Genomic DNA, 26,873 nt, shown 5'->3' on the forward strand with positions numbered 1-26,873 from the left:
TAAACGACTTCCGTGTAAGTCGTCTAGAAAAAAATAATTTTTTTTGTTTTATTTTTCAATTGCAAAACTAACCTGAGACGACTTCCATGTAAGTCGTCTAGGTATAACAAAATATTGATTTTTTTAATTTTCTACTGGACGACTTCCACGTAAGTCGTCCAGGAAAAGTCAAATTTCTGACACAATTCGGTCAAATGCAAAACTAACATGTTTACCCTAGACGACTTACATGGAAGTCGTCTCGGATTTTTTTTTTAACAAACAAAGATGGACGACTTCCATGTAAGTCGTCTATAAAAACACATTTAAAAGTCAATTGCAAAACTAACCTCTGCATTGACCAGAAGATTTCCATGTAAGTCGTCTACAGGTAAGTCGTCTGGACGAACAGATGTGGGAAAAAAAATTGATTTCATAGTTTCAACCAGTGAGATAAATTGTTTAGCACACATAAGTCTTCTCCAAGCACCCAAAATCTCAAACATAAGTGACCCACTAAGAATCGTAAGCTTCAATGGCTCTATGAACCATAAAAAAATTAGAATCAAAATCTTGGATTTTTTTGGATGAATATGGAGAGAAAGTGAAAGAGATGTTGTTTTTAGTTCATAAGAATTAAGAAAAAAAAAAGTGTAAATCGATTTTTAGGTGCATTAAGAGATTCAAATTGGTTGTTCATAGTGGTTGGTGTATTGATGGCAATGACAATATTGTGAATACTTGAGGAAGATGAGGGTGATAGAGTAAAAAATATGCATTTTCAAAAAAAAAAAAAATGATGACATTTTCGTGAATAATCTGAACTTTAGGGATGAAAGGGGCAAGTCAAAGTTCCAAAAAAAACATGGATTAGTTTTGTGTTTGACTTCAAGTTTTGAGTCTTATTTGCAAAAACCTTTCTATTTAATAACCACAAGACCTTAAAGTATAGACAAAAACAGAGCTCAAACAAAACCTGGCATGGCTTTGGAATGTCTCTAGACAAAGACAACCTACGTCTTAAAAAATGTCCCACAGCTTATAAAAGTCTATCGAGAAAGACTATGTATCAGTTTAGACTTGTTGGATGGTAAAAACAACTAAATATTTGCTGTATAGAAAAAAGACCAACGGCTCAGATAAATCAACTGCTTCAAGATTCTTGACAAAGATTATGAATCAAACAAAGATTCATATCTCCACACGGCTTAGAAGTATCTTGAGAAAGAATATAGATGGAAAAATAACCCACGGCTAAAATGAAATATATATCTATGGATGGAAAACCGATTTTTTACTCTGCAACACGGCCTTAAGTAGAAATTTTCAACACATAAACTATGAACCACAAGGATCAAAGAACTGTTTCTGCTTGACAACCACCACAAGGTTTAAAAGTATACAAAGACTATAAGTTAGATGGAAATAATGACCAACTCTAAAGACAAAGACGATGGAAGAATGGCGAACTCATATTCTGAAATCAGTCTTAAACAGAGACTACCAATGGCTTAAAGAATCATAACGCAAAGATTATTTACAAAAAAATGAATCTAAAAATGGGAAAAGACGACCAATAGCTTAAAGATGTCTTAAGAAAAAGACTCTGAAAAAGTCCTTAGATGGGGAAAAATAGTAGCAATGGCTTAAGGCTTGTTTCATGGGGAAAAATAACACAAGCAATGGCTTAAAAGTCTTAAGGCAAAAACTATGAATTGATTATAGATTCTTTACTTGGTTTTGCCCACGGTTTAAGTCCTTGATGGAAAAGGTACAAACGTCACAAAAAAAAGTCTCTAGACAAAAACAATATGGGTTTGGTTTTTAGACATGCTGGATGGAAAGAATGAGAAGCTACTTTTTTTTAAAAGTCACCAGATGGAAAAACTATCTGAAATCATTTGTGCTGGATAAAGAAAAAACGATGTTAAGACAGACTATGATTCGGTTTATATTTTGGTGCGTGGAAAGAGATGACCAATGTCTGAAATAATTACACAGAAAAAATAAGTTATTATAGAAAGACTATATGAATCGGTTTTAGATTTGTAGCCTTTGTCACCACGGATTACGGTCTTATGACAAAGAGTATAAATGATTCGTTGGATGGCTAATACGACCAACAATTTCAAGGACTACGAATCAAAAATGGATTGTTTACAAATACATGGCGAAGTAAAGATCTTTTTTTTGTCAGGTATGTGCTTCAGAAGGTGTTCAAAACCAAATTGTTAGAGATTTTGAGGAGATTTCAAGTGTAGCAGACTTCTGTGAAAGGTAAGTGCTTTTCAAACTTGCTTGTAATTAGTTTCTGAAATTCACAAGTAGGAGAAACATATGCGAAATCAAGATTTTCATTTCCACAAGACAGACAGATTCAAGGTATGTCCTTGGTGATTATTCCAAAATTTTGCAATGACATCCTCACAATCTAATTGGTTGTTATTTGTAATTTTAGAATTATGCATCAAGATTCTTACATTTATGATTATTATGTATTTTTTTTTCTTTAAAATGTGTATCAATTGACTTAACTTTTATAATATAGCTTGGAGATATTTCAGTTAAAGTATTAGACTAGTGTCTCTCACTTTCTCTTAACATAGTTTGATTGAAACTTGGTTTCTTTGTCAAAACAGAGTTCATGGTCTTTTCTACTTCAATGTCTCTACTCACGTTTTTAGATCAACAGTGCAAAAACTCATAGGAAAGTGATGAAATTTCTATACAAAAACGGAAGTATTGTTGTCTTTAGATGTGATGATTAAGTTTTTGGTTACCTTTCTAACTGAGGCTGAAGTTCGATGCAATCTTCTTGTGTGTCGGTTTCCATGTCAGCCTCCACGTTTCCTTCCTTTTTGTGGTGCCTTGTAAACAGTTTCCTAAGACTTGAGTTTTATTAAGGTGTTGTTGACTTGACTCCCATGATCTCTCCCACTTAAAAATGAGCTATATATTTTTTCTAATACTTATTTTTAAATGTATCTATTAGTGAATGAATATTAAAATTAATTATTGTACATTATTTTATCACATAAATTATGCTAGCAACATAAAATATTCTAAAGAATGTCAAAGATCTTTACTGGCTTTTGCTTCTCCTGATACTCCTTTAGGAATTAGGAGTAGCCGACGACACATCTAGCACTCTTGTTGTTGCATCAAATGTAGCTTCATTTACTTACAACTTCTCCAGTACAAGCAGCACCAACAACTCCTTTTGTCACTACAACTGAACTCACTACTACCAGTACTGTGTCTCTAAACACCGAAACTCCTCGTCTTTGGATCCTCTACTAATTTGATAACATTCTCTGCTCCTATATCAAATTCATTCACCAATGAACATAATAAATATTTGACGACTTGAGTGCATCTGAGGCGATTCCTCGTTAGGCAACTACTGTATATGGTTCTAAGATCCTACTGCTAACGCTAAAACACTTGAATGCCATAACGATATTTGAACTGCAAGGGGATCTCTAGCCACTTCTCCTAACTTCATTTTGTGCACTTTCCACCCAAAAAGAAAACGTCAGAACTCATCCAATCTAAACTTCGGACTCTAAACCGATTCTTTCAAGTATGTTTCCAATTCAAAAAGTAACTTTATAATAGAGAAAGATTGTTCAGAAAAACACTGCAACTTTTTCAAGATGATCAAAGCAACTTGTCTTCAAGAAATCTTTCTGTTTACAAAAAGATACATTATATGATGAGCTACCGCCCAAACCATAGATCGTCTAGTCAAGCTGTTTCGTCCAATCAAAGTGTTCCCATTGGCGTGCAAAGCTCACAACCGCTTTCTTCTGGCTCTCCACCGACTCATGCCTTCTTTTTCTATACATGTCTTCTTCCGGCAACTCAAGCATCCCTCTGATCACATTCAGTCCAAGATTGCTATTGAACTCTTGCTCATCATCAATCACGTGAGCGAACCCTTTGTCTATCCCAAACTCCACGTGGAAGTAAGGAAAATTCTTAGGTATCGAGTTCCTAAGACCTTTCACGCTAGTGTCGATGAGCTTCTTCGCGTTGTGCTGACTCCACTCGCTCTCCGCTTCGTCGATCGCCTTCTTGAAGTAAAGAGGTCCTTCTTTCGCTATCTCCTGAGGGATCGGGATGCACTCGATCATACAGTGGCGGCGCTGCTGAGACAAACCAATCACCGTCTCCAGAAACACGGCGTCTTTGCCTTCTTTAGCAAACATCATTATAAGACACTTCTTGAAATTCCTAATCTCGTCCCAGACATTGTCGTCGACGCTTCTGCTGGCTGCTTCGTGCTTCTCATTACAAAGAAACACTCATCAATACAAGAAGCAATTAAAAAATTAAATACAGATTATCTTTAGATTGTATATACCTGCATTGGTAAGATACAGCAATGGCCTGGGACAAGGGGCTGGTGTTGTGGTAACATAAGATAGGTGAAGTTTGCGATTGATACAACCAAGTGTTTCGGCCGCTTTGGGTTCTCGAAACAGAAGAGGCAGCGTTCTTGCTGTGTCATGATGCGTTTCACGCGGTTGTCTTTCTCAGGAACGTTGCTTTCCCGCGGCTTCCGGGACTTTTTGCTTGAAGCCTCTCCGTAGTCATACTCATCATCGGCAGCTTGGTTTGGTGTTTTGTACTGTTTGTTATGCAGTATGCTTTTGGCTAGATGCATATCCGTATCATCATCTTCCTTCTTCCTTTTACCAGACACGTCCTTGATAGGATACCTCGCTGCTCTGATGTAGTGTTGTTCTTTGGATGAATCGTCTCCCACGGCTTGCTTTGCTTTCAGCCTCTCTGCTTCTTCCGTGAGTTTCTGGGCTTCTTCAAGTTTCCCTTTCAGACGGAGCTGTAAGGCTTTCGCAGCTAGTTGGTTCACAGTTAAAGATTCCATATTGGGAAGAGACGTTACAACATCTTTTTTGGTCTCCGCGTCGCTTCTGTGGTGATGATCTTCACGAGGCTCTACTGATTCACTCTTCTGTTTAGAAAGCATTTGCTTCATGAAGCTTCCATCATTAGTAAACTTGTTCAAGTGAGATGCAGCTTCCGATATGAGCTTCGAGTCTTCGTGTCTATGAGTTTGGCCCTTTCTTTTCCCCCAGGATAATGAAGGATCGGTTTTAGGCGCTCTTAATACACGATGACGAATAGAGTCATCCTTCAAGTAGTCCCGACCATTGCCCTTCAAACAAAACACGTCACATATGTCAGAATATTACTGTTATTGATGAGATTTCAATGATAAAAAGCTACGTTTTTAACGGTTAAAGTACCTTCTCAGAAACTCTTTCTGGTTTTTTCTCTTTATCATTGTCTCCACTGTTCTCTCTTCTTCTATTATTAATGGCATTCAAATGGGCACGAGATGGAGCTGCTCTCTGAGAGGCCACGGACTCAACAAGGTTACCAAGTGAACCCCATCGTTCCCCAGCAACCTGTGCAACAACTCTCAATTAATAAGGCAATACTCACAAAGAAACTATGCTAATAAGTCATAAACAAGAACTTACCTCCTCAAGTTTTTGTCCTTCTCTCGCAGCATGTTCCTTTGCACGCTTGAGCGCTTTCATCCTCCAACTCGCGCCTCCATCTCCAACAACAGAAGTTGGTAAGAGCTGATCTTTACTGTTTCGTTTCTCGGTTTCTTCCTCTGGATAACCGGTCCCATTTCCTTTCAAATAAGGATTCAGTTCTCTTGGGTTTACTTTAATTACCTGGAATCAAACTTCAAATCATTAACTAACAATCTACTATAAACCGAGTTAGACTGAAACTCCAAATCAAACATGTCTCAATCACCTCTTCATGGGTGCTTTCTTCCAGTTTGTCCTCAACATCTAAAGCAGGATCCGGATCAGACTGTCGTGTTGGCGGCAGCATAAAATCGAGCCCATTACTCCTTCTAGCAATATCACCGTCGGGCAAGTCGTCGTCATCTCCCGAATTAGCAATCTTCTTGCCATGTCGCTTGCTTTCCTTTCTATCAACGTCCTTGTTTTTTCTTCTTCTATCCTTCTTGTCTTCTCTATCCGAAGTATCATCAAGCACCTAATAGGAGTAGATAAAAACATCAAACTCAAGCCAGACTTTTAACACATTAAAAAAAAAAAAGAAGAAGAAGAATGAAAGGAAACGAGTAACCTTACCTCATGACGAGGTATGATCTTTATTCCAGAAAACATGTTAAACAACTTGTTCCTGTGGAAGAATCAAATCAACAAGGAAGAGGGAATCAAAATTAGGGCATGAATACAAACAAAACATGTACCGTTTTGCTACTTACAATTCACTAGATTACTAGAAACTGAGGTAAGCTCACAGGTCACAAGTAGTTTTAAGTAACACTGACAAAAATCGATTACGCCCAAATAAAGCTTTGTCCTTTAATCAAATTAACTTCCTGTCATTCATCAACAACACCCAAATCTCAATTACTCGACTTTCTCTTCGTATTCCTTAAAAGTCCCATTGTCCTTGCGATTCAATTCAAAGGAAAGAACAAAAATATCATCTTCAAATTCGAGAGTTGAAGAGATTCTAAGCAGAAACCATCTCCTATTTATCAAAACATATATCCCTTTTTTAATCTAAGTTTATGAGAGCTAATTCAGAAAACATACCGGAAGAAGAAGACAGTTTCGCCGCTCGCTCGCTCGCTGATTTAGGGCTCGACAAAAGCCAGAATGAAGATTTGACAAACCGAGACTAATAACCGGGACTAAAATTAGAAATACAAAGGCCAAATCGGGGGAAAGAACCGGATATTGTCGAACCGAGATTCAACTTCCGCTTATACCAAGATTGGTGGGCCAGATAAAGTTCTAAGAACGTCTAATTGCTTAAAAAGCCCAAAATAAAAGGCTTAGGTTAATAAGGCCTTGTGATATGAAAACCCTAGTTTCTCTTGGCCGTCTTTTATAAATATCTTTTCGATTCTCTCTATTTCCGACATCTTCTTGTTTTGATCTCTTTACTTGTCGCTCTGTTCTGCCTCTCCCTGGTAATTTCAGTCGACGTAATCGTCTTTTGGATTCATAGTCTAAGCCATTCTTGTTTCTAGTGCGAGCCTCTGATCTGCCTTTAGATTATTTAGTCATTAGTTGTGTGATTCGTGTTCTGACGGCTATGATGATAACATATAATCCCAGCTCTACGAGACCTTTTGTGGTCAAGGAGTACAACTATGTTCATACATTTATCTGAGCCTTATTCTTTTTATTCGTTTTTTGATATTGAATTTGGGTTTATGTGGCTGTGATGATAACATATTATCCCAGCTCATTATGAGACCTTTTGTGGTCAAGGAAAATAACTGTTTTCTAACATTTTTCTGAGCCCTTAAACCCTGACTTATCATATTGTTTTTCTTTTACTAGTTAAAATTCGATTGTGTTCCCTGTGATGATTTAATTGCTAATGTATACCTGATCAATTTTTATATGATTTGTAATTTATTTCTGAGGGAGCAATTATGTTTTTGTTTTAAATTATGTTTGTAAACCGATTCCCTATGATGGTTTAACCATGCTAATACTGATGTCCTTGACTGAAATAATGTTAAGTTACTGAGGGATTATCTGTTTGAATTTTATTTTGCGTTTTGTTTATGTTGTAGTTTTTTTTTTTGAGATTGTAATCTGTTTCTTATTATATTCTTGATTATGTTTTGACTGAATTTATCAAGCTACTTCTATTTGTAATATCTATTGCGAGTATTGTTCCTCAGAATCCACGCAGTTCTATTCGGAGATTAGAATTATTCCAAGAACATCTTATATTACATCCATAATAGATGAACTCTCAAAATCTGATTGCAATATTGTGCACTAACCCCTACTTTTAACTGCATTTAGAGGTAAGTCTTAAACATCAGCAATCTTATCAGTCAGTTAAAAGTAAAGTTTGGCTCTAATTGCAGCGCACCAAACCTTACTTTTTAAAGACGATTGCCTCTGACTTTTAAAGCGGCCACAAGATCCGAGGACTGGCTTGACTATGTTGAGGTTGAGGTTCAAGTGATGGGCCCTCTAGAATTTCAACTAAATATTAAGGCGTGTAAAACATGTGGATGGAAATTAAGGAAGTTAAATTGATTTAAACCTTTTTTGTTGGATTACTTATGGCTAAGCTGATGGATATTGCAACTCTGATTTCTTTACAATCATGTTGGATTATTTGATGGCTAGGCTCATGGATATTGCAACTCTGATTGCGTCAATCACAGATTAATGTTTTGGATTTTTTTTTGTAACATTTGTGAAGCTCTGTAATCTCGCTGTAAAATGCTCTTTATGCATTTCTACAATTCAAATCATCCAACATGATTGACGCAATGTATTCTATACAGCAAATCATTAATCGGATACTAAACAGAAGGGTAAAACTGTAATCAAAAGGGATAGTAGTTGGTTTTGAATGGTTTTAAACACTTTCAATGTATTCTATGGAGATTGGATTTTTTTTTTTTTTTAAATGACACCCTTCTGTTCAGTATCCGATTAACAGTATGCATTCTTGTATTTCTAGCCAAGTTCATAGATTGTACGTGACTACATAGGGAAGGCTCTTCTGCATAGTAGGAGATCCTACTCTTTAGAGCAAACTCGAGAAGGGGCCGAGCTTTGGGCCATTTTTTTGGACTATTGACAGTGTACACACAGTCCTTGAGATTTGAGAACATCATCTTGGAATGATATTTCCTCTTGGCTCGAGAATGTTTGCAACGTCAGTTGTACGTCAGATACAGCTTTTGGGGGTCTCCGCGCCTTTTGGAGCTTCCACGTCTTTCAAATGCCACTATTACAAAGCTACAACAAATGCTACCTACCAGAAATTCTGGTGCATAGAAGATCAGAGAGAGTCTAACCACTTATCATTGTTACCAATCCTATATCGCAAAGAATTTGACCAAAGTGGCTCCATGAGACTAATTGATAAGATCATAACAAGAGTCATGGCATTGTGTGTCGTCCATTACAGTTATTTAGTTATTTTTTTGTGTATTTAAGTAACTATTGTTTTATTGAATGGAGATGAAAAGAAAATTGCAGTAAACTTGTGTTCTTGTTATCGGTCTTTGGAATACATTACTAAAACCATTTCCATTCATACTCCATAATTTACTCTAAAACTAAAATGGAAAATGGAATATAAACAAAAAATAAAAGATAACTCTATAAATAGAGTGATTTTTTTTTCCACTCTATTTTTGGTGTAAATTATGGAATGAAGATTGAAATACCCTAATGCATAAGAAACATAGTTAACTCCACTATGCTGCTCTTAGGAACCACATCACTAAAGGTTATCACCTCATCGTGGTTTCCTCGTTTGAAGTTATATTGTTGTTTCATACTAACTAGAGTTTGACATCTCTTTATATATTATTATTTTTGTCTAATTTTTCAATGTGAAACTTAGTTTGACATCTCACATTTTTTGCCTGCTGAGTTCTGTTTTTTTTCTTCTTTTATGTTCCTATTGTTAAGGTTTTTGAATGTTGGTTCAACTTTTGGTACAGTTGCCTGATTTAGGTTTAATGATTTTTTTTAACACTAAAGAACCTTTTTCATTCATCTTTTAAATATGAACCCCAATACAATCCAAATCAGAGGGAATTTTCCCCAATCAAATTCGAACCAAAAAGGGGCAGAGCTTGTGGAAACCTTAAACAAAAAAGGATGACAGCCATAAAAGATAACCACAAGCAACATATGATTGGGGCAAATTCTCAAAGACCACACTCTTAGCAATCAAGTAAGCAGGTAAATTTTCCTTACGAGTGTTCAACTCCAACTTCCAAAAACCCACCGAATTTTGTGACCCGTTGATCTTCTGGGAGATCCATTTGAATGAGGGCCAAGCAGGAGGCCACAAGACTGCACCCAACAGGTCCGCAGCTTCCACCATGAATACAATTATGTTCTTCCTTAAGCTACACATGCTTTCAATTGCCCATAACCAACCAACAGCGTTAGCATCATCTGCAGAAAGCACATTAGCAAAGGAAGATCGACTATGCAACAGCACCACTCCATTTCATTCCCTTAGGACCCAAGCAACACCAGCTATAAATGAGTGTCTGCACCAAAAAATTCCAACATCACACTTAAGCCAGTTCTCCAAAGGCGGCTCCCAAGGGGGCTTTGCATTCATCGTGGGAGCAAGACTAGACTCCTCGCATGGAGCTACATCGGCCTGAGCCTGAGACCATTCTCTCCAGTCCTCAAGCGCTTTGTTCACAATCTCAATGGCTTCATAGATCTTTCCTTCGAAAATAAAGTCATTCCTATTTTTCCATAGCCTCCAAATCAACCAAGGAAATGCTTTATACAACTCATCCTCTCCCCTCTTGCTTTCTCCAATCGTCAGGAGATGATTGATGTTGTGGAAGATAGATTCCGGGTGAAAGCCACCACGCTGGAGAGGAAAATTTGCTTCTGCCCAGACTCGTCTAGCCAAAGGACAAGAGAAGAAGATATGGTTTGCTGTCTCCGGTTCATGTCCACATAATTGGCACCTCTCATCAACTTTCATACCTCTTCTAGCTATGCCTTCTGCCACCGGTAAGGCATTTGATAGACACTCCCATAGGAAAACTCTCAGTTTCGAGGGGATTTTGAGAAACCAACACTTCTCCTTAAGAGGGTTCAAAGAAGGAAGGGTTTCTGCTTCTATTCTAATCTTCGATTTGAGAGTAGACGATCCAAGCCAGTACCCTGATTTCGTTGAGTAGGCACCTGACTTATTGAACTTCCAGACCTTGAAGTCCTCTGATTTTTGCGCAATCTTCATTTTTAATATCAGAGCGACATCGTCAGGGTAGAACATGTCATCTAGTATCATCTTATCCCACTCTCCAGTCTGTTGATTCAACAAAGACGACACCCTCAAATCAATATCAATCACTTGATTCTTCATTAGCAGAGCTCTAAATCGATTCCCATCATCTATCCACGTTGAAGCCCAGACCAAGGTTTTCCGGCCATCTCCAATCATCTTCTTGAGACCCTTATCCAGAAGCTCCTTACCATAGAGTATGCTTCTCCACCCAAAGGATGGCATTTTCCCTATTTTAGCATCTTCAAATTCTGAGTCATTGTAGTATCTGCTTCTCAGAAATCTTGCAAGGAGACAGTCAGGGTCGTTCGTGAGCCTCCAGGCCTGTTTGGCCAATAGTGCCTGATTGAAAAGATGAATGTCCTTGAAACCTATTCCCCCCAACCGCTTTGGCAAGCACATCTGCTCCCAACTCACCCAATGTATCTTCTTTTTCTCCTCCACCGAGCTCCACCAAAAAGAAGACATTGCACTGATCAGGTTATCACAAGTAGTCTTGGGCAATTTGAAACAGCTCATTGCATAAACCGGCATACCCATCGCCGCCGACTTAAGTAGAACCTCTTTGCCACCCTGAGACAGAGTCCTCGAAAACCAGCTTGAAAATCTCACTTTTATTTTCTCCTTGACAAAGTTCAACATGTCCACTTTGGAGCCACTGAAGCACTCAGGTAAGCTAAGGTAGGAGCTGGTGCCTCTGACGTTTGTGATGCCCAATCTAGAATGGATTTGTTTCTTTAAGTCCTCGTCCACATTTTCTCTAAAGGTGATTGAAGATTTATCCAAGTTAACCATCTGACCCGTAAGATCTCCATATCTTTTGAGGATGTCTTGCATTTGGTTGAACTATTCGATTGAGGCCTCCACCATGAACAGACTGTCATCTGCAAAGAGTAAATGGTGGATGGCTGGTCCTGAATTTGAGAAACTGATTCCTCTGATTTCTAACAACATCTTAATAGCCCATGAAGCAGTGCATAATCTCAGAACCCATAAGGAGATTTCGAAGAACTTCATAGCTGTCAAGACCGACATGTCAAAAGCCTACGATAGGGTGGAATGGGAGTATGTGAAGGTTCTGCTGCTTGCAATGGGCTTTGACCAGAGTTGGGTTCAAAAAATTATGTTCTGCATCACAACAGTCACATACACTGTACTGATGAATGGCCAGCCGTTTGGACTTGTGGATTTGGGTTTAATGATAAACTCAGTTTTATAAAAAATCATTTCTCAAGTTTTGTATATATTTCAGGGCTCTAAAAATCGGTCTAGGCGGCGCCTAGGCCCCCGCCTAGGCAGCAACTCGGTCCTATTCGAAATGATTTTCTTAAAATCCGATTTATACCGATTTATATGATTCAAATTTGTTTAAACTGTTCTAAATCAGTTAAAATTGGTTAAAATCGATCTAAAATTATCTATATATGTTAAATAAAGCAATAATATTATTACAAATCTACAAATTTGTCTACTTTCTTCTGTTTTGTATATCTAATTTTGATAACTCATCACAATAATTTTATAATTAAACTTAAAAACTAAAATATGTTATACAAATGTATAAAATATATAAAATAAATCAACAATTTTCTAACGCCTAGGCCTTGTCTAGGCCCTGCCTAGGCCCCGAATAATCCGCCTAGTCGCTAGTCCTCTATAAAGCGCATAGTTACCGCCTAGCGATTTTTAGAACATTGATATATTTATATCATATCAGTTTTTTTGTGTGCAACATATATCATATTAGTTTATCAGGTTAAATCACATTTGGGGATTCAAAATTGCTATTTTATGCCACAAATAAATAAATCAGGTGGAGTCTCGAGAAGATTGTAATTTGTATACTTGACTACTATAAGGACATCTATAACTCCACACTATTTTCTACACGAAATTCTATTATAGAGTAAAATCTTCTCCAACTCCACTCTATATTCCACTCTAAAATAGTGTAACTCTATTTCTTGTTTTATATTTGGAGTAACTCTAGTTCTTACTCTATTATAGAGTGAAACTTTTTTTATTTATACTTTAGTCCTTTTTATTTTTTAATCTTTTTATTTTGTAACTATTTATGTAATTTAATTATGCAAACATCACATAATTCTCTTCGACACAATATACAATTGTTTGAAACTTATTATTATTAGCCAAAAAAACAAGCATTAAAATTAAAAATAATTTTATAAAATTAGCCAAAGGAAACAAATATTAAAATTAGAAATAAGCAACATAACATAAAATTAAAATCATAGATAATTGTGATTTAATATTCTGGTAAATTACTTCTAGATCCACCAAGATTGTTAAAGTATTGTCCAAATGAGGTAGATGGGAGTAGCTTCTTGTTCATGTTGTTGACCATGTTTTTTTTGTAAAATTTGTGTTCGTTCCTCTTGAAAATATGCACAAACCTATTGGATCCTGCACTGAATTCAAATCACAAAATAAATATTTGTTTTCTTCCTTCAACTCATTCAAAGCATAATTCTTCTTTTGAATCTCCAAGTGATATTCTCGTTGTGCTCTTGTCTTCGTTAGTTGTTTCAAAAATTCAGTATTTCCTTCTTTTAAAGTATTGATAACCGATGTTGTTTGATCACCAAGTTATAGATTGTTCAACGATTACTTTTCGGAGACGTCGGTGTACAATGATGTTATGTTTCGTAGGAGATATCGCATGTCGCGTGCTCATTCCTTCGTATAATCGAAGCCGTTGAAAGTTATGACAATTACTTCACACAAAATGGAATGCATTATATGGTCTTCATGCTCATTTGATCAATTTAGAAAAATCAAAGATAAAGAAGTTCTTTTTAAGCTACGATGGGAAATATACACTAATGGTGATGTTTAAGTTAAATGTATTATGTTTTAATATAATGTAATTTAATTTTTAAGATAATAAATGTTTGATACAAATATATAATTTATAAGAACTTTGTGAAAAAATAACATAAATAGATCAATTTGTAAATTTTGTAAGTAAAAAATATTAGTCATAAATAGAAAAGAATATATTTAAAAATATTTATTTTTAGAGTTAAATATAAAGTAAACCATTGGAGAAAAATCCAATTCTATTTTTGAGTTACTCTATTTTAGGATAAATAATATTCTAAAATAAAGTAAACCATTGGAGATCAATGTATTTGTTTTCTTTCTCTGTCTATATTTGTTCTTACGGGACAATAATTTAATCGTTTATTAAATGATTGATGTTTTAGGTTTTGTCTTTCTATTTTTTCTTTTTTTTCGTCATCGGTTTTGTCTTTCTAGTAAAAAGATAAATGTTTAGAGTATAACTAATGCATTTATTTTTAAATTTAAAACATAAATTTAGATGTAAAAATATGAATGTTGAAACTTTACTAATAAAACTAAAAAAATAATAAACAATATGATGCGATTTAACTTTTCTTGATATAAGTGAAAAGTTAAAAATATCAATTACTACTATTTACAAGGGAGTATATTTATGTGATTTGTTTTCTTGTCTTTGTTCATTTGCTTTTACCGGAATTATATGAACAAAGTTAAATTTATGTTATGTTTGTGTCAGTCTAGTTAATAACATCGTGAAAGCATGTTTAGTAAAGATTCATAAAATAAAAGCGTCGAGTTACTGTTTTTACGTAACATATTTCTGACATCATTGATTGTAGACAAATGAGAAATGAATATGTAATTTTGTAGATTACCCTCTCCTAAAACCTCCCTACTTTTTTCTCGAGAAGTTCACTATTTCAGCTTTTCACTTTTAAAGAAATTTTACATTTATCGAAGCTATAATTAACTTATTTTGGAGTATAAAGAAAAGCAAGACAGAGCTTTTAATTTGTTTTCTTTTTCTTATCTATAGGCACCTTAACATAGGACAATAAATGTTAGGAGTATAATAAATTTTGGATTTGAAAGGTCCAAATCACTTAAAATTGCATGTCCCCATGCACAAGTGATTAATACAACGTCATGGTGAACAGAAAACAAAACATTGCCCAAAAAAGTGCCCAGTCAGCTTCTACACTTTACGCATCACCATTTCCCCTTACAACTAAGCATTGCAATATCGCATAAATGCATATTCCACATTCTTGCTTTCCTCATTGACATCTTCTCTACGAATCAGCAACATAACTGAATCACAAACTATTCTTTTTAGCTACTTTAGATATTAAAGACCATGTGAATAACTAAAGGGGAAAATCAAATAAAAAAGCAAAAATGCTATTACAAGGATCTAAATCATTAAATTAAAACAAAAGCTAGGAAAAAAAGAGGAGGCTTAACTTTATCCAAACATAATCATAGTTTCAAAACCGAACTATGAAGGTTTCACTTGACCATTAACTCACTTCGACGTGTACAACTTTAAAATACGAGACCACCCTTTAATCATACGAGGCGTATAAGCGAAAGTAAGGTCACTTTAGTAATTGCCTTCTTCGTTCAGAATCACATCACCGAACAACCGTTTGGGTTCTCATCGCTGAATAACTCAAACGAATCGGACGGTCGAGATGGATACGGGTTTTGATCGGACGGTAGATAGCCTGGGTGCATATACGCATACGAATGAGGTGTCGCAGGAGAGTAATACGATGCAGCGTCTACGCTCACCGGAGGTTGAGCAACGTTATAGCTTACGCCGTACATGATCTGCGGCGCATAGTAGTTAGGTGGATAGGGATACATATCCTGACGTGGCGTGATGTTATTGGTTAGCATTTGATGGCCATCGTGTTGATTATTTGAACGGTCATGATCTTCTGATGCAGGAGTAGTAGTGGGCGAAGGTAGTGATCTAGTACGGGCAGGTCCACCGGTAGGATTGTTAACATTGCTCATGCTTTGCCCCTTCTTTTTCTTCTTTTTACCAACACTGCCACTGCTTTCTTCAGCTTTCTTCTCCGCCGTCGGTGCTGGAGATTCTGTCGATGCCGGAGAATCCACCAGTGACGGTAACGAAGAATCTGCCGGAGCAGAGTCTTTCTTTTTGAGAATTTCGCATTTATCCTCTTTAACTGGAACACAAGCTTCACTGTTATCGCCGGAACTACACTTTCCAGCGCCGTCAGGTTTTTCAGATTCCGGTTTATCAGAACCGGGAGAGGTAACTTTATCGGTTATTTCCGATTTTTCTTCTTTCTTCTTTTTATTCTTCTTTTTCGGGTCGTGGGGTTTGTTCTCTACCGGGTCGGGTATCTCCGGCACTAGATCGGCGTTTTTGCCTGCCTTGTGAAGCTTCTTTAACAGAATCTCTGGTGAGACAATTCCCATCACCGTTACATTGTTCTGCTTCACATCAATGTCCACTCTATAAACACCTACAGCCAAATTAAAATTTTATTGCTCAATACTAAATTAACTATCCTGTAATCATAATATATGTTCTCCACAATGAAGGATTTATTTTATAGGTTTTTAACTAACAACAACATTGAAAGTGAAAAAAAAAAAACATTGAAAGTGTACCTTCAATGCTGGTAAGGATTTTTTTCACTTTTCTTTTGCAGCCTTCGCAGTGAATGGAAACCTTCAAGTTGCATGTCTGCGAGTTCAAAAAATAGATATACAAAAAATAAAGAACAAATTATTGAAAAGAGATATACGAAAGACAGAAAAACAGTTGTACTTGTAGAATACTTATCAATGGGTTTGCCGAGAAGATTTATCATGGAATAGTGAAGCTTATAAACTGACTACATGGATTGTTGAGTTCAAATATTCAAACACAAAGTTATATGCATGAAGGGTAACTAATACCTTGTATGGAAGTGCAAGAGGTGGTGTTGGATCTTTGACTTGTGGGAATTGCTTCTGTTCTGTTTTCTTAGTTTCCGGTTTCATTTCTCCTGTTGCCATTTCAGAAAACAAAAAGTTGATAGCTCTTTGAAGCGGAAGAGAGAGACGAATGTGTCTTGGGGAAGGCAAAAGATTATGGGGAATACAGTAAGACTCGGATTTAAAGGATGGGGAAATGTGAGCTTTTTACTCTATTTATTACTAATATGAAAATTATTCACTCTCTCTAAACCATAGCATGTCCAACGCAGATTTCCGAAAGAGTTTAATTGGTCATAAGTCAATAAATATACACAAAAAGACTTAATGGTTAAGATCAAGATGTAAATGCCGGCCAGCTTGTCAAGAGAATCCATAATGTGCCTATTAGTTATATTTTGTAAAAATTTGTAATTTTTTTAAAAAATAAGCTTTTTAGATGTTCAAAAATTTAAAAAATTTAAATCTTTTTAAACAAAAAAATTTATTCACATATTTTTATAAATTGTCTAAAATTTTAAAAATTAAAAATTATAATTATTTTGAAAATTTTAAATAAATTGGTTAAACTTATAAAACTCAAAAAGAAAAATTTAAGCTATAAGAAATATTAAATTATTTAAAAATTCAATTCTTATAAGCTTTTAAAAAATTCTAGAAATTTTATAAAATTTTAAAATTTCTTACGGTTTGGTTTTTTTCTTTTGAATATTATAAGTTGTGTAATTCTCTCAAATAGTCATTTTTAAGTTTTTGTCATAAAAATAGCTTTCAAGAAAGAAAATGATCAAAATAACCCTTTTTTTATTTTTTTTTTTAATTTGAAACTCTATCCTCAAAATCCCACCCATTAAAATATTTTTACCCTTTAATAAAATTTATTTTGGTCATTTTCTTCATTGAATGCTATTTTTGTGACAAAAACTTAAAAAAACTATCCTGAAGAATTTCTCTTATAAGTTTAACAATTTACTTGATTAAAATTTTTTTTTAGAAAATTCATAAAAGTTATTTGGATATTTTTATTAAGTCTTAGAAAGATAAATATTTAATTATTTGAACACGCAAAAAAGACTTTTTTAAAAAAAATACGAATTTATAAAAAATATATCTATTTTAAAATTTTATTTAATTTTATGATTTTGTTTATTTTTAGCTTTTTAATTAGAAAAACTGATATGTTATCACTTTTTACCCATAAACAAATAATTTCAGTCGCATTTTTGACTTGATGAACAAGTAATTTAAGTTGAAGGTTTTTGTGATATAGATGTTAGATTGAAAGTTTAATGTGATAGTCAAAAATGCTGGAGGTCTAAAATATTACCAAGTGTGACTTTCAAGATTTTTATGTGATTTTCTCTTGGATGAATAAGTGAGTTAAGTTGAAGGTTTTTGTGATATAGATGTTAGATTGAAAGTTTAAAGTGCTAGTCAAAAATATCGGAGGTCTAAAATATTACTAAGTGTCACATTCAAGATTTTTATGCGATTTTCTCTTGGATGAATAAATAAGTTAAGTTGAAGGTTTTTGTGATATAAATATTAGATTAAAAATTTAAATTGTTAGTCAAAAATGTTGGAAGTCTAAAATATTACTAAGTGTCACTTTCGAGATTTTTATGCGATATTCTCTTGGATTAAGTGTACAAGAGAATTTCATTTTTTTCTTTTAATTTTTCCTATTGAATTTGGCATTTGCACGAATTCTTTTAAATTTCATCTTATTGGATTAATCATTTGTATAAATACTTCAAAATCTCAGGTTATTGGGTTAATCACTTGTACAATTTTTTTTAAAAAAATTATCCTTAAAAAAAATCTTATTGAAAATTAGAAATTTTATAAAAAATATCAATCAATTAGGATTTGAAGGGATTTGAGAGATATCTTATCTATTAAAATAGAAATCTTATCTATTAAAATAGAAATCATGACTTCTTTCGTGTGTTAAATTTCTAATATTAGTTGATTTTCTTCATTTCCACTAATAAGTTAGATTTTTTTTTCATTATAAGTAACCAAAAATATCGTGACATTCTCTATATAAGCACCCACCATCTGATTCATCTCAATGACTCTACATTCCAATATGCCCTCTCTATAGCACCCAAAAAACAATGCTGGTCTTTAGACTTATCTAACATATCAATCTGTTGTTTCAAAATCCAAGACCAACATAACATACAAACAATTAAAAACATGATCAATTATAAATTGAATTCACAAAAAATTAAAAACAACATGATCAATTATAAATTGAGTTCACAAAATTAAAAAAAAAAAGATGATCAATTATAAATTGAATTCACAAAAAATTAAAAACAACATGATCAATTATAAATTGAATTCACAAAATTTTCAAAACACCTACACGGTTGCGCGGGTCAAATTCTAGTTTATTGTTAAAAGTTAGTGAATATGACTACCACCTCTAATGCCAGTATATAAAAGATTTTTACAATTGTGTTTATAACAAATAAAATTTCAAAAAATTTCAGTATCTTATTCTCTTTTCAATAGAAAACAAAATTTGATAAAATAAATAATAAATATTCTATAACATCATAAATATTTTTTTTACTTTCGAAAGAAATCAAATCTCAAAAATCTTAAAATCCCCACAATAATCCTCAAAATCCTACCAAAACTACCACAAAAAATCCTCAAAATCCATTTTAATTTGCACCAAATCTAAATCCCTCAAATTTTCAATAATCTTACTATACGCCTGTTTAAAAACGATAGAGGTCGTGGTCGATAGTGATTACATGCAGGCAAGAAAGAGGATGATGAGTTTGCTAAAGGAGGCAGTGTTGAAGAAGAGAGCATTAGGAGAGGAGTTCGGGGAGTTTTTCAAAATCATATGTGGAGAAGGAAGGAGGAAAAGCAAAGATGAGCGTGTCGAGGATGCGATCAATTACATATATACATTTTTTTCTTCTGATTGCTAACGAGACAACGCTACAGATTCTTGCTGCTACAGTAAAGCTCATAAGCGAAAAGCTTACAGTCATGCGAGAGTTACAGAGAGAGCATGCGAGAATAATCGGAGATAGGACTGAGAAGGACGCCTGCTTAACATGGGAAGACTACAAAACCATGACTTTCACCCATTTATAGAGTATCTACCATTCTGCTTCTTCGTGTACTGACATATCTTAATTAATAGCTCACACAAGCACGGTTTTCTGTTTCAGGTGATCAATGAGTCGCTTAGGATCACAACGACGGTGCCTTTAGTGCTTAAAAAACCTGATAATGACATCCAAGTCGGTGCGGGTTGGACCTTCATCAAGGGCTAAGCTGCTCATGGCCATTTTCATCACAATTTGTGTACATACATGTTTGTTTTGTCACCTAATGAATCATAATTCAATTCACTTTTCAATGCAATCGAAGTCTTCACTTATTCTATGGCTTGCAGGTGGTCAATGAAGGCAGAGACCAAGCTATATATGCTTACGTTTCCATTTGGGTGTGATGTTCAATTCGCAAAAGATACTGAAGGGGATAAGACGGCTGGTTATTAGAGTTCTTATATATCTTTTTATTGAATAAATAAAGTAAGCTAGACAGATAGTTATAATATATGAATATGCTTTCGACGTCATTACCAGTACTAGTATGATAAGATGATTGATTGTATCATGAAATCGGCTTATTTCAAATGATAATTGTGTCTGCTACTCAAAGTGAAAAATTATCAAAGGCAAATAAAACTAATAAAGTCAAACGAGTCTCAAATATTTTTTTTAAAATGATACATAACATCGTTAGGAATTGTCAAATGAAGAAAGACTTGTAGTCGAGTATTTTCAATAGCTTAGAGTATCTTAAGTGCTACTCTATTTTGAGTGTGTTTATGGCCATGCATTTCACTATTTTTAATCACATATTTTCCCCTTTTTTTTAGCAACAAATCACATATTTTCCATTCGACCATTTTCCTATCTTTTCTCGAAAAATAAATAATTTATTTGCACTAACACACCATCATAAGCTTACATCTATTGATGTGATCATGGCTCTGGCACCACCACCAACCAGGACGGCCCGGGAAGGCCAACAAAGGAGCTTGGAGTGGAGCTAGATGATCCGTACCTCAGAATCGACACTGAAGACCATTTCTACCGACCAAAGGACCATGATAAGCATTTGGGTCTAGAGTCTAGACAAATGAAGTGATACGAGCTCATTTATAAGATGGTCAAGACTCTCCAAATGTCACCGTATCAAAGCTAGACCGTGTTATGGCCGAAAAAAGACAGTCAAGGAATGGATGGGATCTTAAGTATACTAGTTGGGCAAATGACTAGCTCACGAGACAATGAATGATACAGTGAAGCGGCCTCTACACTCCGTATCTAGCTTGTATATTCCTTTGTGAATCATTCATCCCACTGGATGTATAACCGAAAAATGAAATCTAAATATAGTTCTTGTTAATGTACTAGGAGATGGACTAAAAACATATCTTTATTTATCTAGAAATTTAGCAAGTGTGAGCTCATTATAAAGAGAAACGATTTCAAAAGAATAAAATATGTCTTCAAAGAGTTTTACCAGGCAAAAACAAAAGAAAAGGAGTTTTTTTTTTTTTCTATACACATTTCATGAGAGAGTTGAAGCTCTAGGATCAGTTAAAAGCCCAAAAATGATTCATTCTACTTCAGCCTCGCTTAAAGGGAAGTTTCAAAAGAATGGGAGGACGTTTAGTAGAGAACTCGCTTGTCTCCCTGTTAGAATCCTCTGTTTCATCCACAGGCTTACTCGCTGCTCTTGTTGCTTTATCCGAAAGAAAGCTCGGTTCGGAACACTCTACTCCGTCCAGCGGCTTACTTGATGTACTTTCCTTTACAAGAAAACCATCGTCTGACTCACCTTGAGCTCTGTTACTCGCATTGGCTGAGTGCTTGATCCTTTTAGACCTTTCCCGTTTTATCGGTTTAGGTGTACTCTTTGCTGTGTAAAATCCAGATTCAAGAGCTTCAAGAGCACGAGTCGTCAATGGCCTCTTTCTTGTGCTTTGTCTTCTCGGAGGATCTGCGTTCATCTCTTGGTTTTGCTCTTGTTCTTGTTCTTCTTCTTCTTCTTGTTTTATTGATGCAGTTTCTTGAGTAGTTCCATGATCAGTGGAAGGAGAATTCCTCTTGTCTGCGCCTGACCTTGAAGGAAGTTGAATCAGTTTCTCTTCCAGACCCTTTGAAGAACACAACAACTGCTTTGACTCCTCTTGTTGTTGTCTTTCTGATGAACATAACTCATTTGGTTCAGTCTTTAGCCTCAGAATCTCTATCCCGTCTCCAGCTTCTTCTTCTTCTTCTGCTTTCTCAGTCTTGATCGAACTTTCACCAAAACGTTCTATATCTTTCCTTACACACGCACTGAGCTTCCTTCGTTTTGGCAAGGGAAATGGAGAACTAAGAGAATGATTGTTAGCAGATTCTGATTTCCGGACAGACCTCTTCTTTGACCGAACCTTCTCCTCCTTCACACCAGAACCAGTCACACCTGTATTGGTACCAGACTGGTTGTTCTGCGAAGATGATGGATCACTAGCGGGCAAACGTCTCCGTCTCCTTATCCCTGATGAATCCACAATCATGAACCTCACCGGTTCTTCCACCAGTTTCTTCATTCGTCTCTTTTCCCACTTACATTCTTTACCATGCTTCTCTACATCCACACAAGAGGCCTTTGATTGAGAAGCTAGAGATTCTGGATTCGGATTCTTCAGCTCCCTAAACGCACACAACTTGCCTCCTGAAGCCAAACTAGTAGTATCCACAACAGTGAACTTCATATGAGTAGAAGAAGAAGACTCTGGAGACTTTAGGTAGAGCCGTTTTAACTGGTCCTGGTTATTCTCACTGGGAGCTCTGATCTCTACTGCCTCATCAAACTCAAGAAGCTCAGGATCCGAAACAACCTTTTTAATAATATCACTGATGGAATCAAAGTAATGATTCTGTTTAACAAGTTTCCGTCTAGAAAACTTCTTTACCCCAGGGATGAGGAAGACAATGTTGTCTTTGCCTCGGTCTTTCGGCTGCTCAGAACGCCACCCTCTGGCTAGCAAACGCGGCCACACAGCTTCCCAGAAGATATCATTGCAACGGGCCTTGCTTAGACGGGAACCACCGCCCAGTTTCTCGATTATTTCATCACACGTGAGTGAACTGTACACCCCTAAACCAGCAGGAACCGCAGCAGAGGAGGAAACTGTGAACCATTGCTTCGATTTAACAGGCTCTGTTGTTAGAACTGTCAGATCTTCTTTGTCTTTACCGATTGCTACTGCCTCTACAAGAGACTTAAGACCCACTAGCTCCTTCACAGAGCTGATGTATTTCTCCAGAGATGTGTTCCCTTCAGCTAATGACTTTGAGACCTGTTAATGGATAAGGCAAACCTTTGTTAATGTAATATTAGTTTCGTCCCAGCGGTCATTTGGCCTTGGAGGTTAATACAAATTAACACATTCAAACACAAGTTCAGTGTAAGAGAATGTGCAAAGGAGACTCACATTCACAAGCTTTGTTTTCAGCGATTCATCGGTAATGCTGGGCATCAAACGAGACAGCAACTGATGTAGTCTCCAGCCTGAGTAAAGCTTTTTCCCTTGTATGCATTTTCTACTCCGCTTCTTAAGGGGGTTAGACCAAATCTTGTGCTTGCTAGATTTGTAGAACTTTCCGTAGTAAAAAGAAAGCAGTTCTCCTGTTTCTTTGCTCTCCAAGAACGTCTTTGCCTGAGTGAAGTTCTTCCCGAATGTGTACAGACCAAGAACAAAGGCATCTACCTCCAAATCTTCCCATGAGCTGGATGATCTCTCAGGCACAGCTTCAAGATTCATCTTTTGATCTCTGCGGTTTCTTTTGGTTTTCAGAGATTTGAGAGACTCATTCATGTCTACATTAACATCGTCTTTAAGTTTGGTGTCTATCCACGTTATGTCAAGAGGTAGTCCCACAACTACGGCATTAGATTCAGAAGCTAGAGGATTCGAAAGATAGGTTGCACGTTCGGATTCAGATATCAAAGGAGGTATCTCGGCTTGATACTCGTCTCCAACACGAATATCAACTTTTGGATCTCCACATACATATTCTTCGCCGCAAGGATCTTCCATAGGAATGTTTTCTTCATCCATTTTATAAAATGGGAACTGAAAACAAAAACTGCATATAAGAGAAGATCACTCATTTAATGTTGAAGAACATACTCGAAGTGTTCATGGCAAACTATAACAAGCAGACGAACATACACAACAGGTTAATCTGAGATCATATAAGAACACATTCTTCACTCATTTGCCCAGAGGTCTTGAAAACAAAAGCTTAAAAATCACATAGAGGCAAAGATTCAATAAAGATCATAATACACTTGAATCTGAATGGCTGTTTTAAAGGAGAATGAAACCAACAGTTAGAGAGATGAGATATAAATCTACTGTACAAGAAACAGAACCACATAGGCAAAACCAAACAAGACTTAGATAAAAACACGGAATAGAATCGATTTGTTTTCAGAGCGTGAAACCCAGAATCAAGAAAGAAAGAACATGCTTCTTATCTTAAAACGAGACGGGTCAATCCCGAGAACGCACCGATCACAAACAAAGACTAGTAAAGGGATAAGAGGAGAGTCACATAAGTGAAGCAAAAAACAGTATAAAGTTGAAATCTTTAACGCTTAACAGAAAACGTGAAAACACGAATTCTACAAAGATGATCTTTTGTTTTTGGCTCGATCAATCCTATCCTATGCATTAACAAGCAACGTTTATTTGCAAACCGCACGAACACGAACGTTGATTACCTAAAACGGAGGAAGAAGCAAGAGAAAGAGAGAGAGAGAGAGATTTGGTAACCTGAAGAGGTTTTCCAAGAGAAGAGAGATAGTTTCAGCTTTGCATTGCAGTGAGACTCCTTCGACTAGGCAACGACCGAACAAGTTTAGTTTCCTTTTGTGGGGAGAGAGATCACTCTGGCCGCTCTTTCAACACAAGTCTTCGTGAGAGAACACAACAACAAGGACCAAAAGTTTCTCTTGGAGAAAAAAAATAAATAAGAGAACTTACAAGCAAAATATTCTTATAATAATGATTTATTAAGTTATATGTATTTACAAATTGTGTTTTTTTGTTTCTTTATTTACATTGGAAGGATATATTTTTGGAATGATAATGAATCCATAACACTTATTTATATAATAAATTAGCAACTATATATATACTTATTACGTATAGTAAAATAAACATATATCACTCGACCAAAAAAAAAAAACATATCATCTATTTTTTTTTCAAAATTTTGCTTTTCGTCAATAAAACAATATTCAAAAACATACCTTCTATGGGTTTGAATATAAATGATGGCAATACAATAATAGTTTTAGACCGATCACACCGGCCATATTAGAGATTATAAACATGTTAGTATGATTTTTCTTTTGCAGCTTTTTGTAAGCTCAAGATTGTGAGCGTGTTCGAGCTGAGCTAAGAGTGTGTTACATAGTGCGGTGATTGTGTAACACAGTATGGCGAGTTTGTTACGAGTGATGACGTGTCACAAACTTATGGAAATAGAAGATATTGCTTGGACGTGAAGCAAAGAAGATCTTCTAGTTTGCAAGATTTTAGGAAATATAATATTGTCTTTTTCGTGTTTACTTAATGAGACAATCTAAGAGAGTTTTAGGTTAAGCATTAAGAGAGAAAAAGCTAGAACAAGAGGTTTGTTCTTGTCGGCTACAGAGATCAAGTAACAAGTGTTTAGCTTGGGTCTCTGTGATTTAGAGATTAGAAACTGGTCTGTCGCTAATCGTGTGTGACTGAGCATAAATCAGATTAAACAGATCTAGGGGATTGTTTAAAAGGTTTCTAATTTACAAGAAAGTGTTCTTGAAATCTCTTGTGTGTGAGTTATAATTTGGGTGTCTCTGAACTTTCATTTGGTATCAGAGCATGAAGCCTTTGTGGTATCAAGTACTACTTACAGGTTGAGATCCTGCAGATTTCATGGACACCATGAAAGAACTCCTACACACTCACAAGCTTATTATGCTTGACAGTGCCAACTTCGGTCACTGGAAGGTGAGGATGCAACACATCATCAGAGGAGTTGATGAAGATGCTTGGACGTCTGTAGAAGATGGTTGGAGTGCGCCTACTGTCATCATGGAAGATAAGACTGTCGGTCCAAAACCTAAAGATCAGTGGACTGATGGTGAGAAGAAAGCATCAAAATTCAATTCCAAAGCCTTGACTGTCATATTCTCATCAGTGGACGTTGATCTAATATATAAAGATATGTCTAACTCTAATTAGTACGAGGCCTTTTGGGAAGGAAACCAAAAGTAAATCCATGCGGGCTTGCCTCTAAGGCCCAAAGTGGACAATATCGTACTAATCAGATAATATAGAGTTGGACATGGGTTTAACAATCCCAACAATTGGTATCAGAGCAGGAAGCCTCTGTGGTATCAAGTACTACTTACAGGTTGAGATCCTGCGGATTTCATGGACACCATGAAAGAACTCCTACACACTCACAAGCTTATTATGCTTGACAGTACCAACTTCGGTCACTGGAAGGTGAGGATGCAACACATCATCAGAGGAGTTGATGAAGATGCTTGGACGTCTGTAGAAGATGGTTGGAGTGCGCCTACTGTCATCATGGAAGATAAGACTGTCGGTCCAAAACCTAAAGATCAGTGGACTGATGGTGAGAAGAAAAGCTGAGTACAAGTCCCTCTTCAATAAGTTCTCTGATCTCAGCTATGAAACCCTTGCACTGCTCAAAGAGACTGCAATGCTGAAAGCTCAGGTCTACATACTGGAACTTGATCAGCCTTCTATCAAGACGAAGGAGTACTCGATTAACATAGAATCAGATCAAGAAATACTTGCACTCAAGAAAGCTATGACAGAGCAGGAACGAGTTCGTAAGGAAGCTGAAGCTCACGTGCAAAGGCTAAGTGACCTCTTGGCTATGGAGATCGATCGAAGCAGACTATTCGAGAGTCAACTTACTGAAAATCACAAGAAGGTTCGAATGTTGTCAGCTGGTACTGCATCTCTTGATCACATACTGACATTGGGACAGTGTCCAAGTCTCAGCATTGGCTTGGGATACAAGGGATCCACCTCCACATCTACAGAAACAAAATTTGTGAAGGAAGCTCCTAAGGAAGAAAAGAAACCTGAAGAGAAACGAGCTCATGTTGAAAGAAACAAGGATGTTCTTCCCAAACAAAGAAGA

At 35.9% G+C, this 26,873-nt stretch overlaps 3 protein-coding genes and 1 long non-coding RNA gene across 6 annotated transcripts; 1 reads left to right on the forward strand and 3 right to left on the reverse strand.

Annotated features, from left to right (window-relative positions):
* Positions 1-3,577: 3,577 nt before the first annotated feature.
* On the reverse strand, positions 3,578-6,689 carry LOC106318910 (CWF19-like protein 2). 2 transcript variants are annotated; one of them, XM_013757071.1, is made up of 8 exons: positions 6,600-6,644; positions 6,263-6,379; positions 6,126-6,177; positions 5,779-6,027; positions 5,490-5,693; positions 5,253-5,414; positions 4,346-5,161; positions 3,578-4,265 (listed from the first exon to the last, which is right to left on the reverse strand). In XM_013757071.1, the coding sequence occupies exons 3-8, from the start codon at positions 6,159-6,161 to the stop codon at positions 3,723-3,725; spliced, it is 2,010 nt and encodes a 669-aa protein (XP_013612525.1). In that variant the 5' UTR covers positions 6,162-6,177; positions 6,263-6,379; positions 6,600-6,644; the 3' UTR covers positions 3,578-3,722. The 2 variants fall into 2 exon arrangements, with proteins under 2 accessions (XP_013612525.1, XP_013612524.1); XM_013757070.1 differs by lacking the exon at positions 6,263-6,379 and having other exon boundaries at positions 6,600-6,689.
* Positions 6,690-6,924: 235 nt separating this feature from the next.
* Positions 6,925-8,323, forward strand: LOC106316066. The gene is made up of 2 exons (XR_001264715.1): positions 6,925-6,979; positions 7,833-8,323. It is a non-coding gene; the product is annotated as an uncharacterized LOC106316066 (long non-coding RNA).
* Positions 8,324-15,029: 6,706 nt separating this feature from the next.
* Positions 15,030-16,790, reverse strand: LOC106315666. Its single transcript, XM_013753465.1, has 3 exons — positions 16,585-16,790; positions 16,294-16,369; positions 15,030-16,145 (listed from the first exon to the last, which is right to left on the reverse strand). The coding sequence occupies exons 1-3, from the start codon at positions 16,681-16,683 to the stop codon at positions 15,274-15,276; spliced, it is 1,047 nt and encodes a 348-aa protein (XP_013608919.1). The 5' UTR covers positions 16,684-16,790; the 3' UTR covers positions 15,030-15,273.
* A 4,330-nt stretch (positions 16,791-21,120) lies between these two features.
* LOC106313955 lies at positions 21,121-24,656 on the reverse strand. Of its 2 annotated transcripts, none has more exons than XM_013751892.1 (3): positions 24,479-24,656; positions 23,132-23,786; positions 21,121-22,996 (listed from the first exon to the last, which is right to left on the reverse strand). In XM_013751892.1, the coding sequence occupies exons 2-3, from the start codon at positions 23,756-23,758 to the stop codon at positions 21,275-21,277; spliced, it is 2,349 nt and encodes a 782-aa protein (XP_013607346.1). In that variant the 5' UTR covers positions 23,759-23,786; positions 24,479-24,656; the 3' UTR covers positions 21,121-21,274. The 2 variants fall into 2 exon arrangements, with proteins under 2 accessions (XP_013607346.1, XP_013607347.1); XM_013751893.1 differs by having other exon boundaries at positions 23,132-23,773; positions 24,479-24,644.
* Positions 24,657-26,873: the final 2,217 nt, after the last annotated feature.

The sequence above is a fragment of the Brassica oleracea genome, chromosome C9 (assembly GCF_000695525.1).
Source record: "Brassica oleracea var. oleracea cultivar TO1000 chromosome C9, BOL, whole genome shotgun sequence".
In the NCBI taxonomy this organism is placed as follows: domain Eukaryota; kingdom Viridiplantae; phylum Streptophyta; class Magnoliopsida; order Brassicales; family Brassicaceae; genus Brassica; species Brassica oleracea.

Bases quoted from the DNA above. Each gene is read 5' to 3' on its own strand.
- LOC106315666 (XM_013753465.1), bottom strand. From the start codon at position 16,683: ATGGCAACAGGAGAAATGAAACCGGAAACTAAGAAAACAGAACAGAAG. The intron at 16,370-16,584 runs GTATTAGTTACC...TTGAACTCGCAG, and splicing joins CTCTTGCACTTCCATACAAG to ACATGCAACTTGAAGGTTTC. The intron at 16,146-16,293 runs GTACACTTTCAA...ATTTGGCTGTAG, and splicing joins AATCCTTACCAGCATTGAAG to GTGTTTATAGAGTGGACATT.
- LOC106318910 (XM_013757070.1), bottom strand. From the start codon at position 6,161: ATGTTTTCTGGAATAAAGATCATACCTCGTCATGAG. The intron at 5,694-5,778 runs GTGATTGAGACA...GTTTGATTCCAG, and splicing joins AAGAAAGCACCCATGAAGAG to GTAATTAAAGTAAACCCAAG. The intron at 5,162-5,252 runs GTACTTTAACCG...TTTTGTTTGAAG, and splicing joins CAGAAAGAGTTTCTGAGAAG to GGCAATGGTCGGGACTACTT.
- LOC106313955 (XM_013751892.1), bottom strand. From the start codon at position 23,758: ATGGATGAAGAAAACATTCCTATGGAAGATCCTTGCGGCGAAGAATAT. The intron at 22,997-23,131 runs GTGAGTCTCCTT...ATCCATTAACAG, and splicing joins TGAAAACAAAGCTTGTGAAT to GTCTCAAAGTCATTAGCTGA.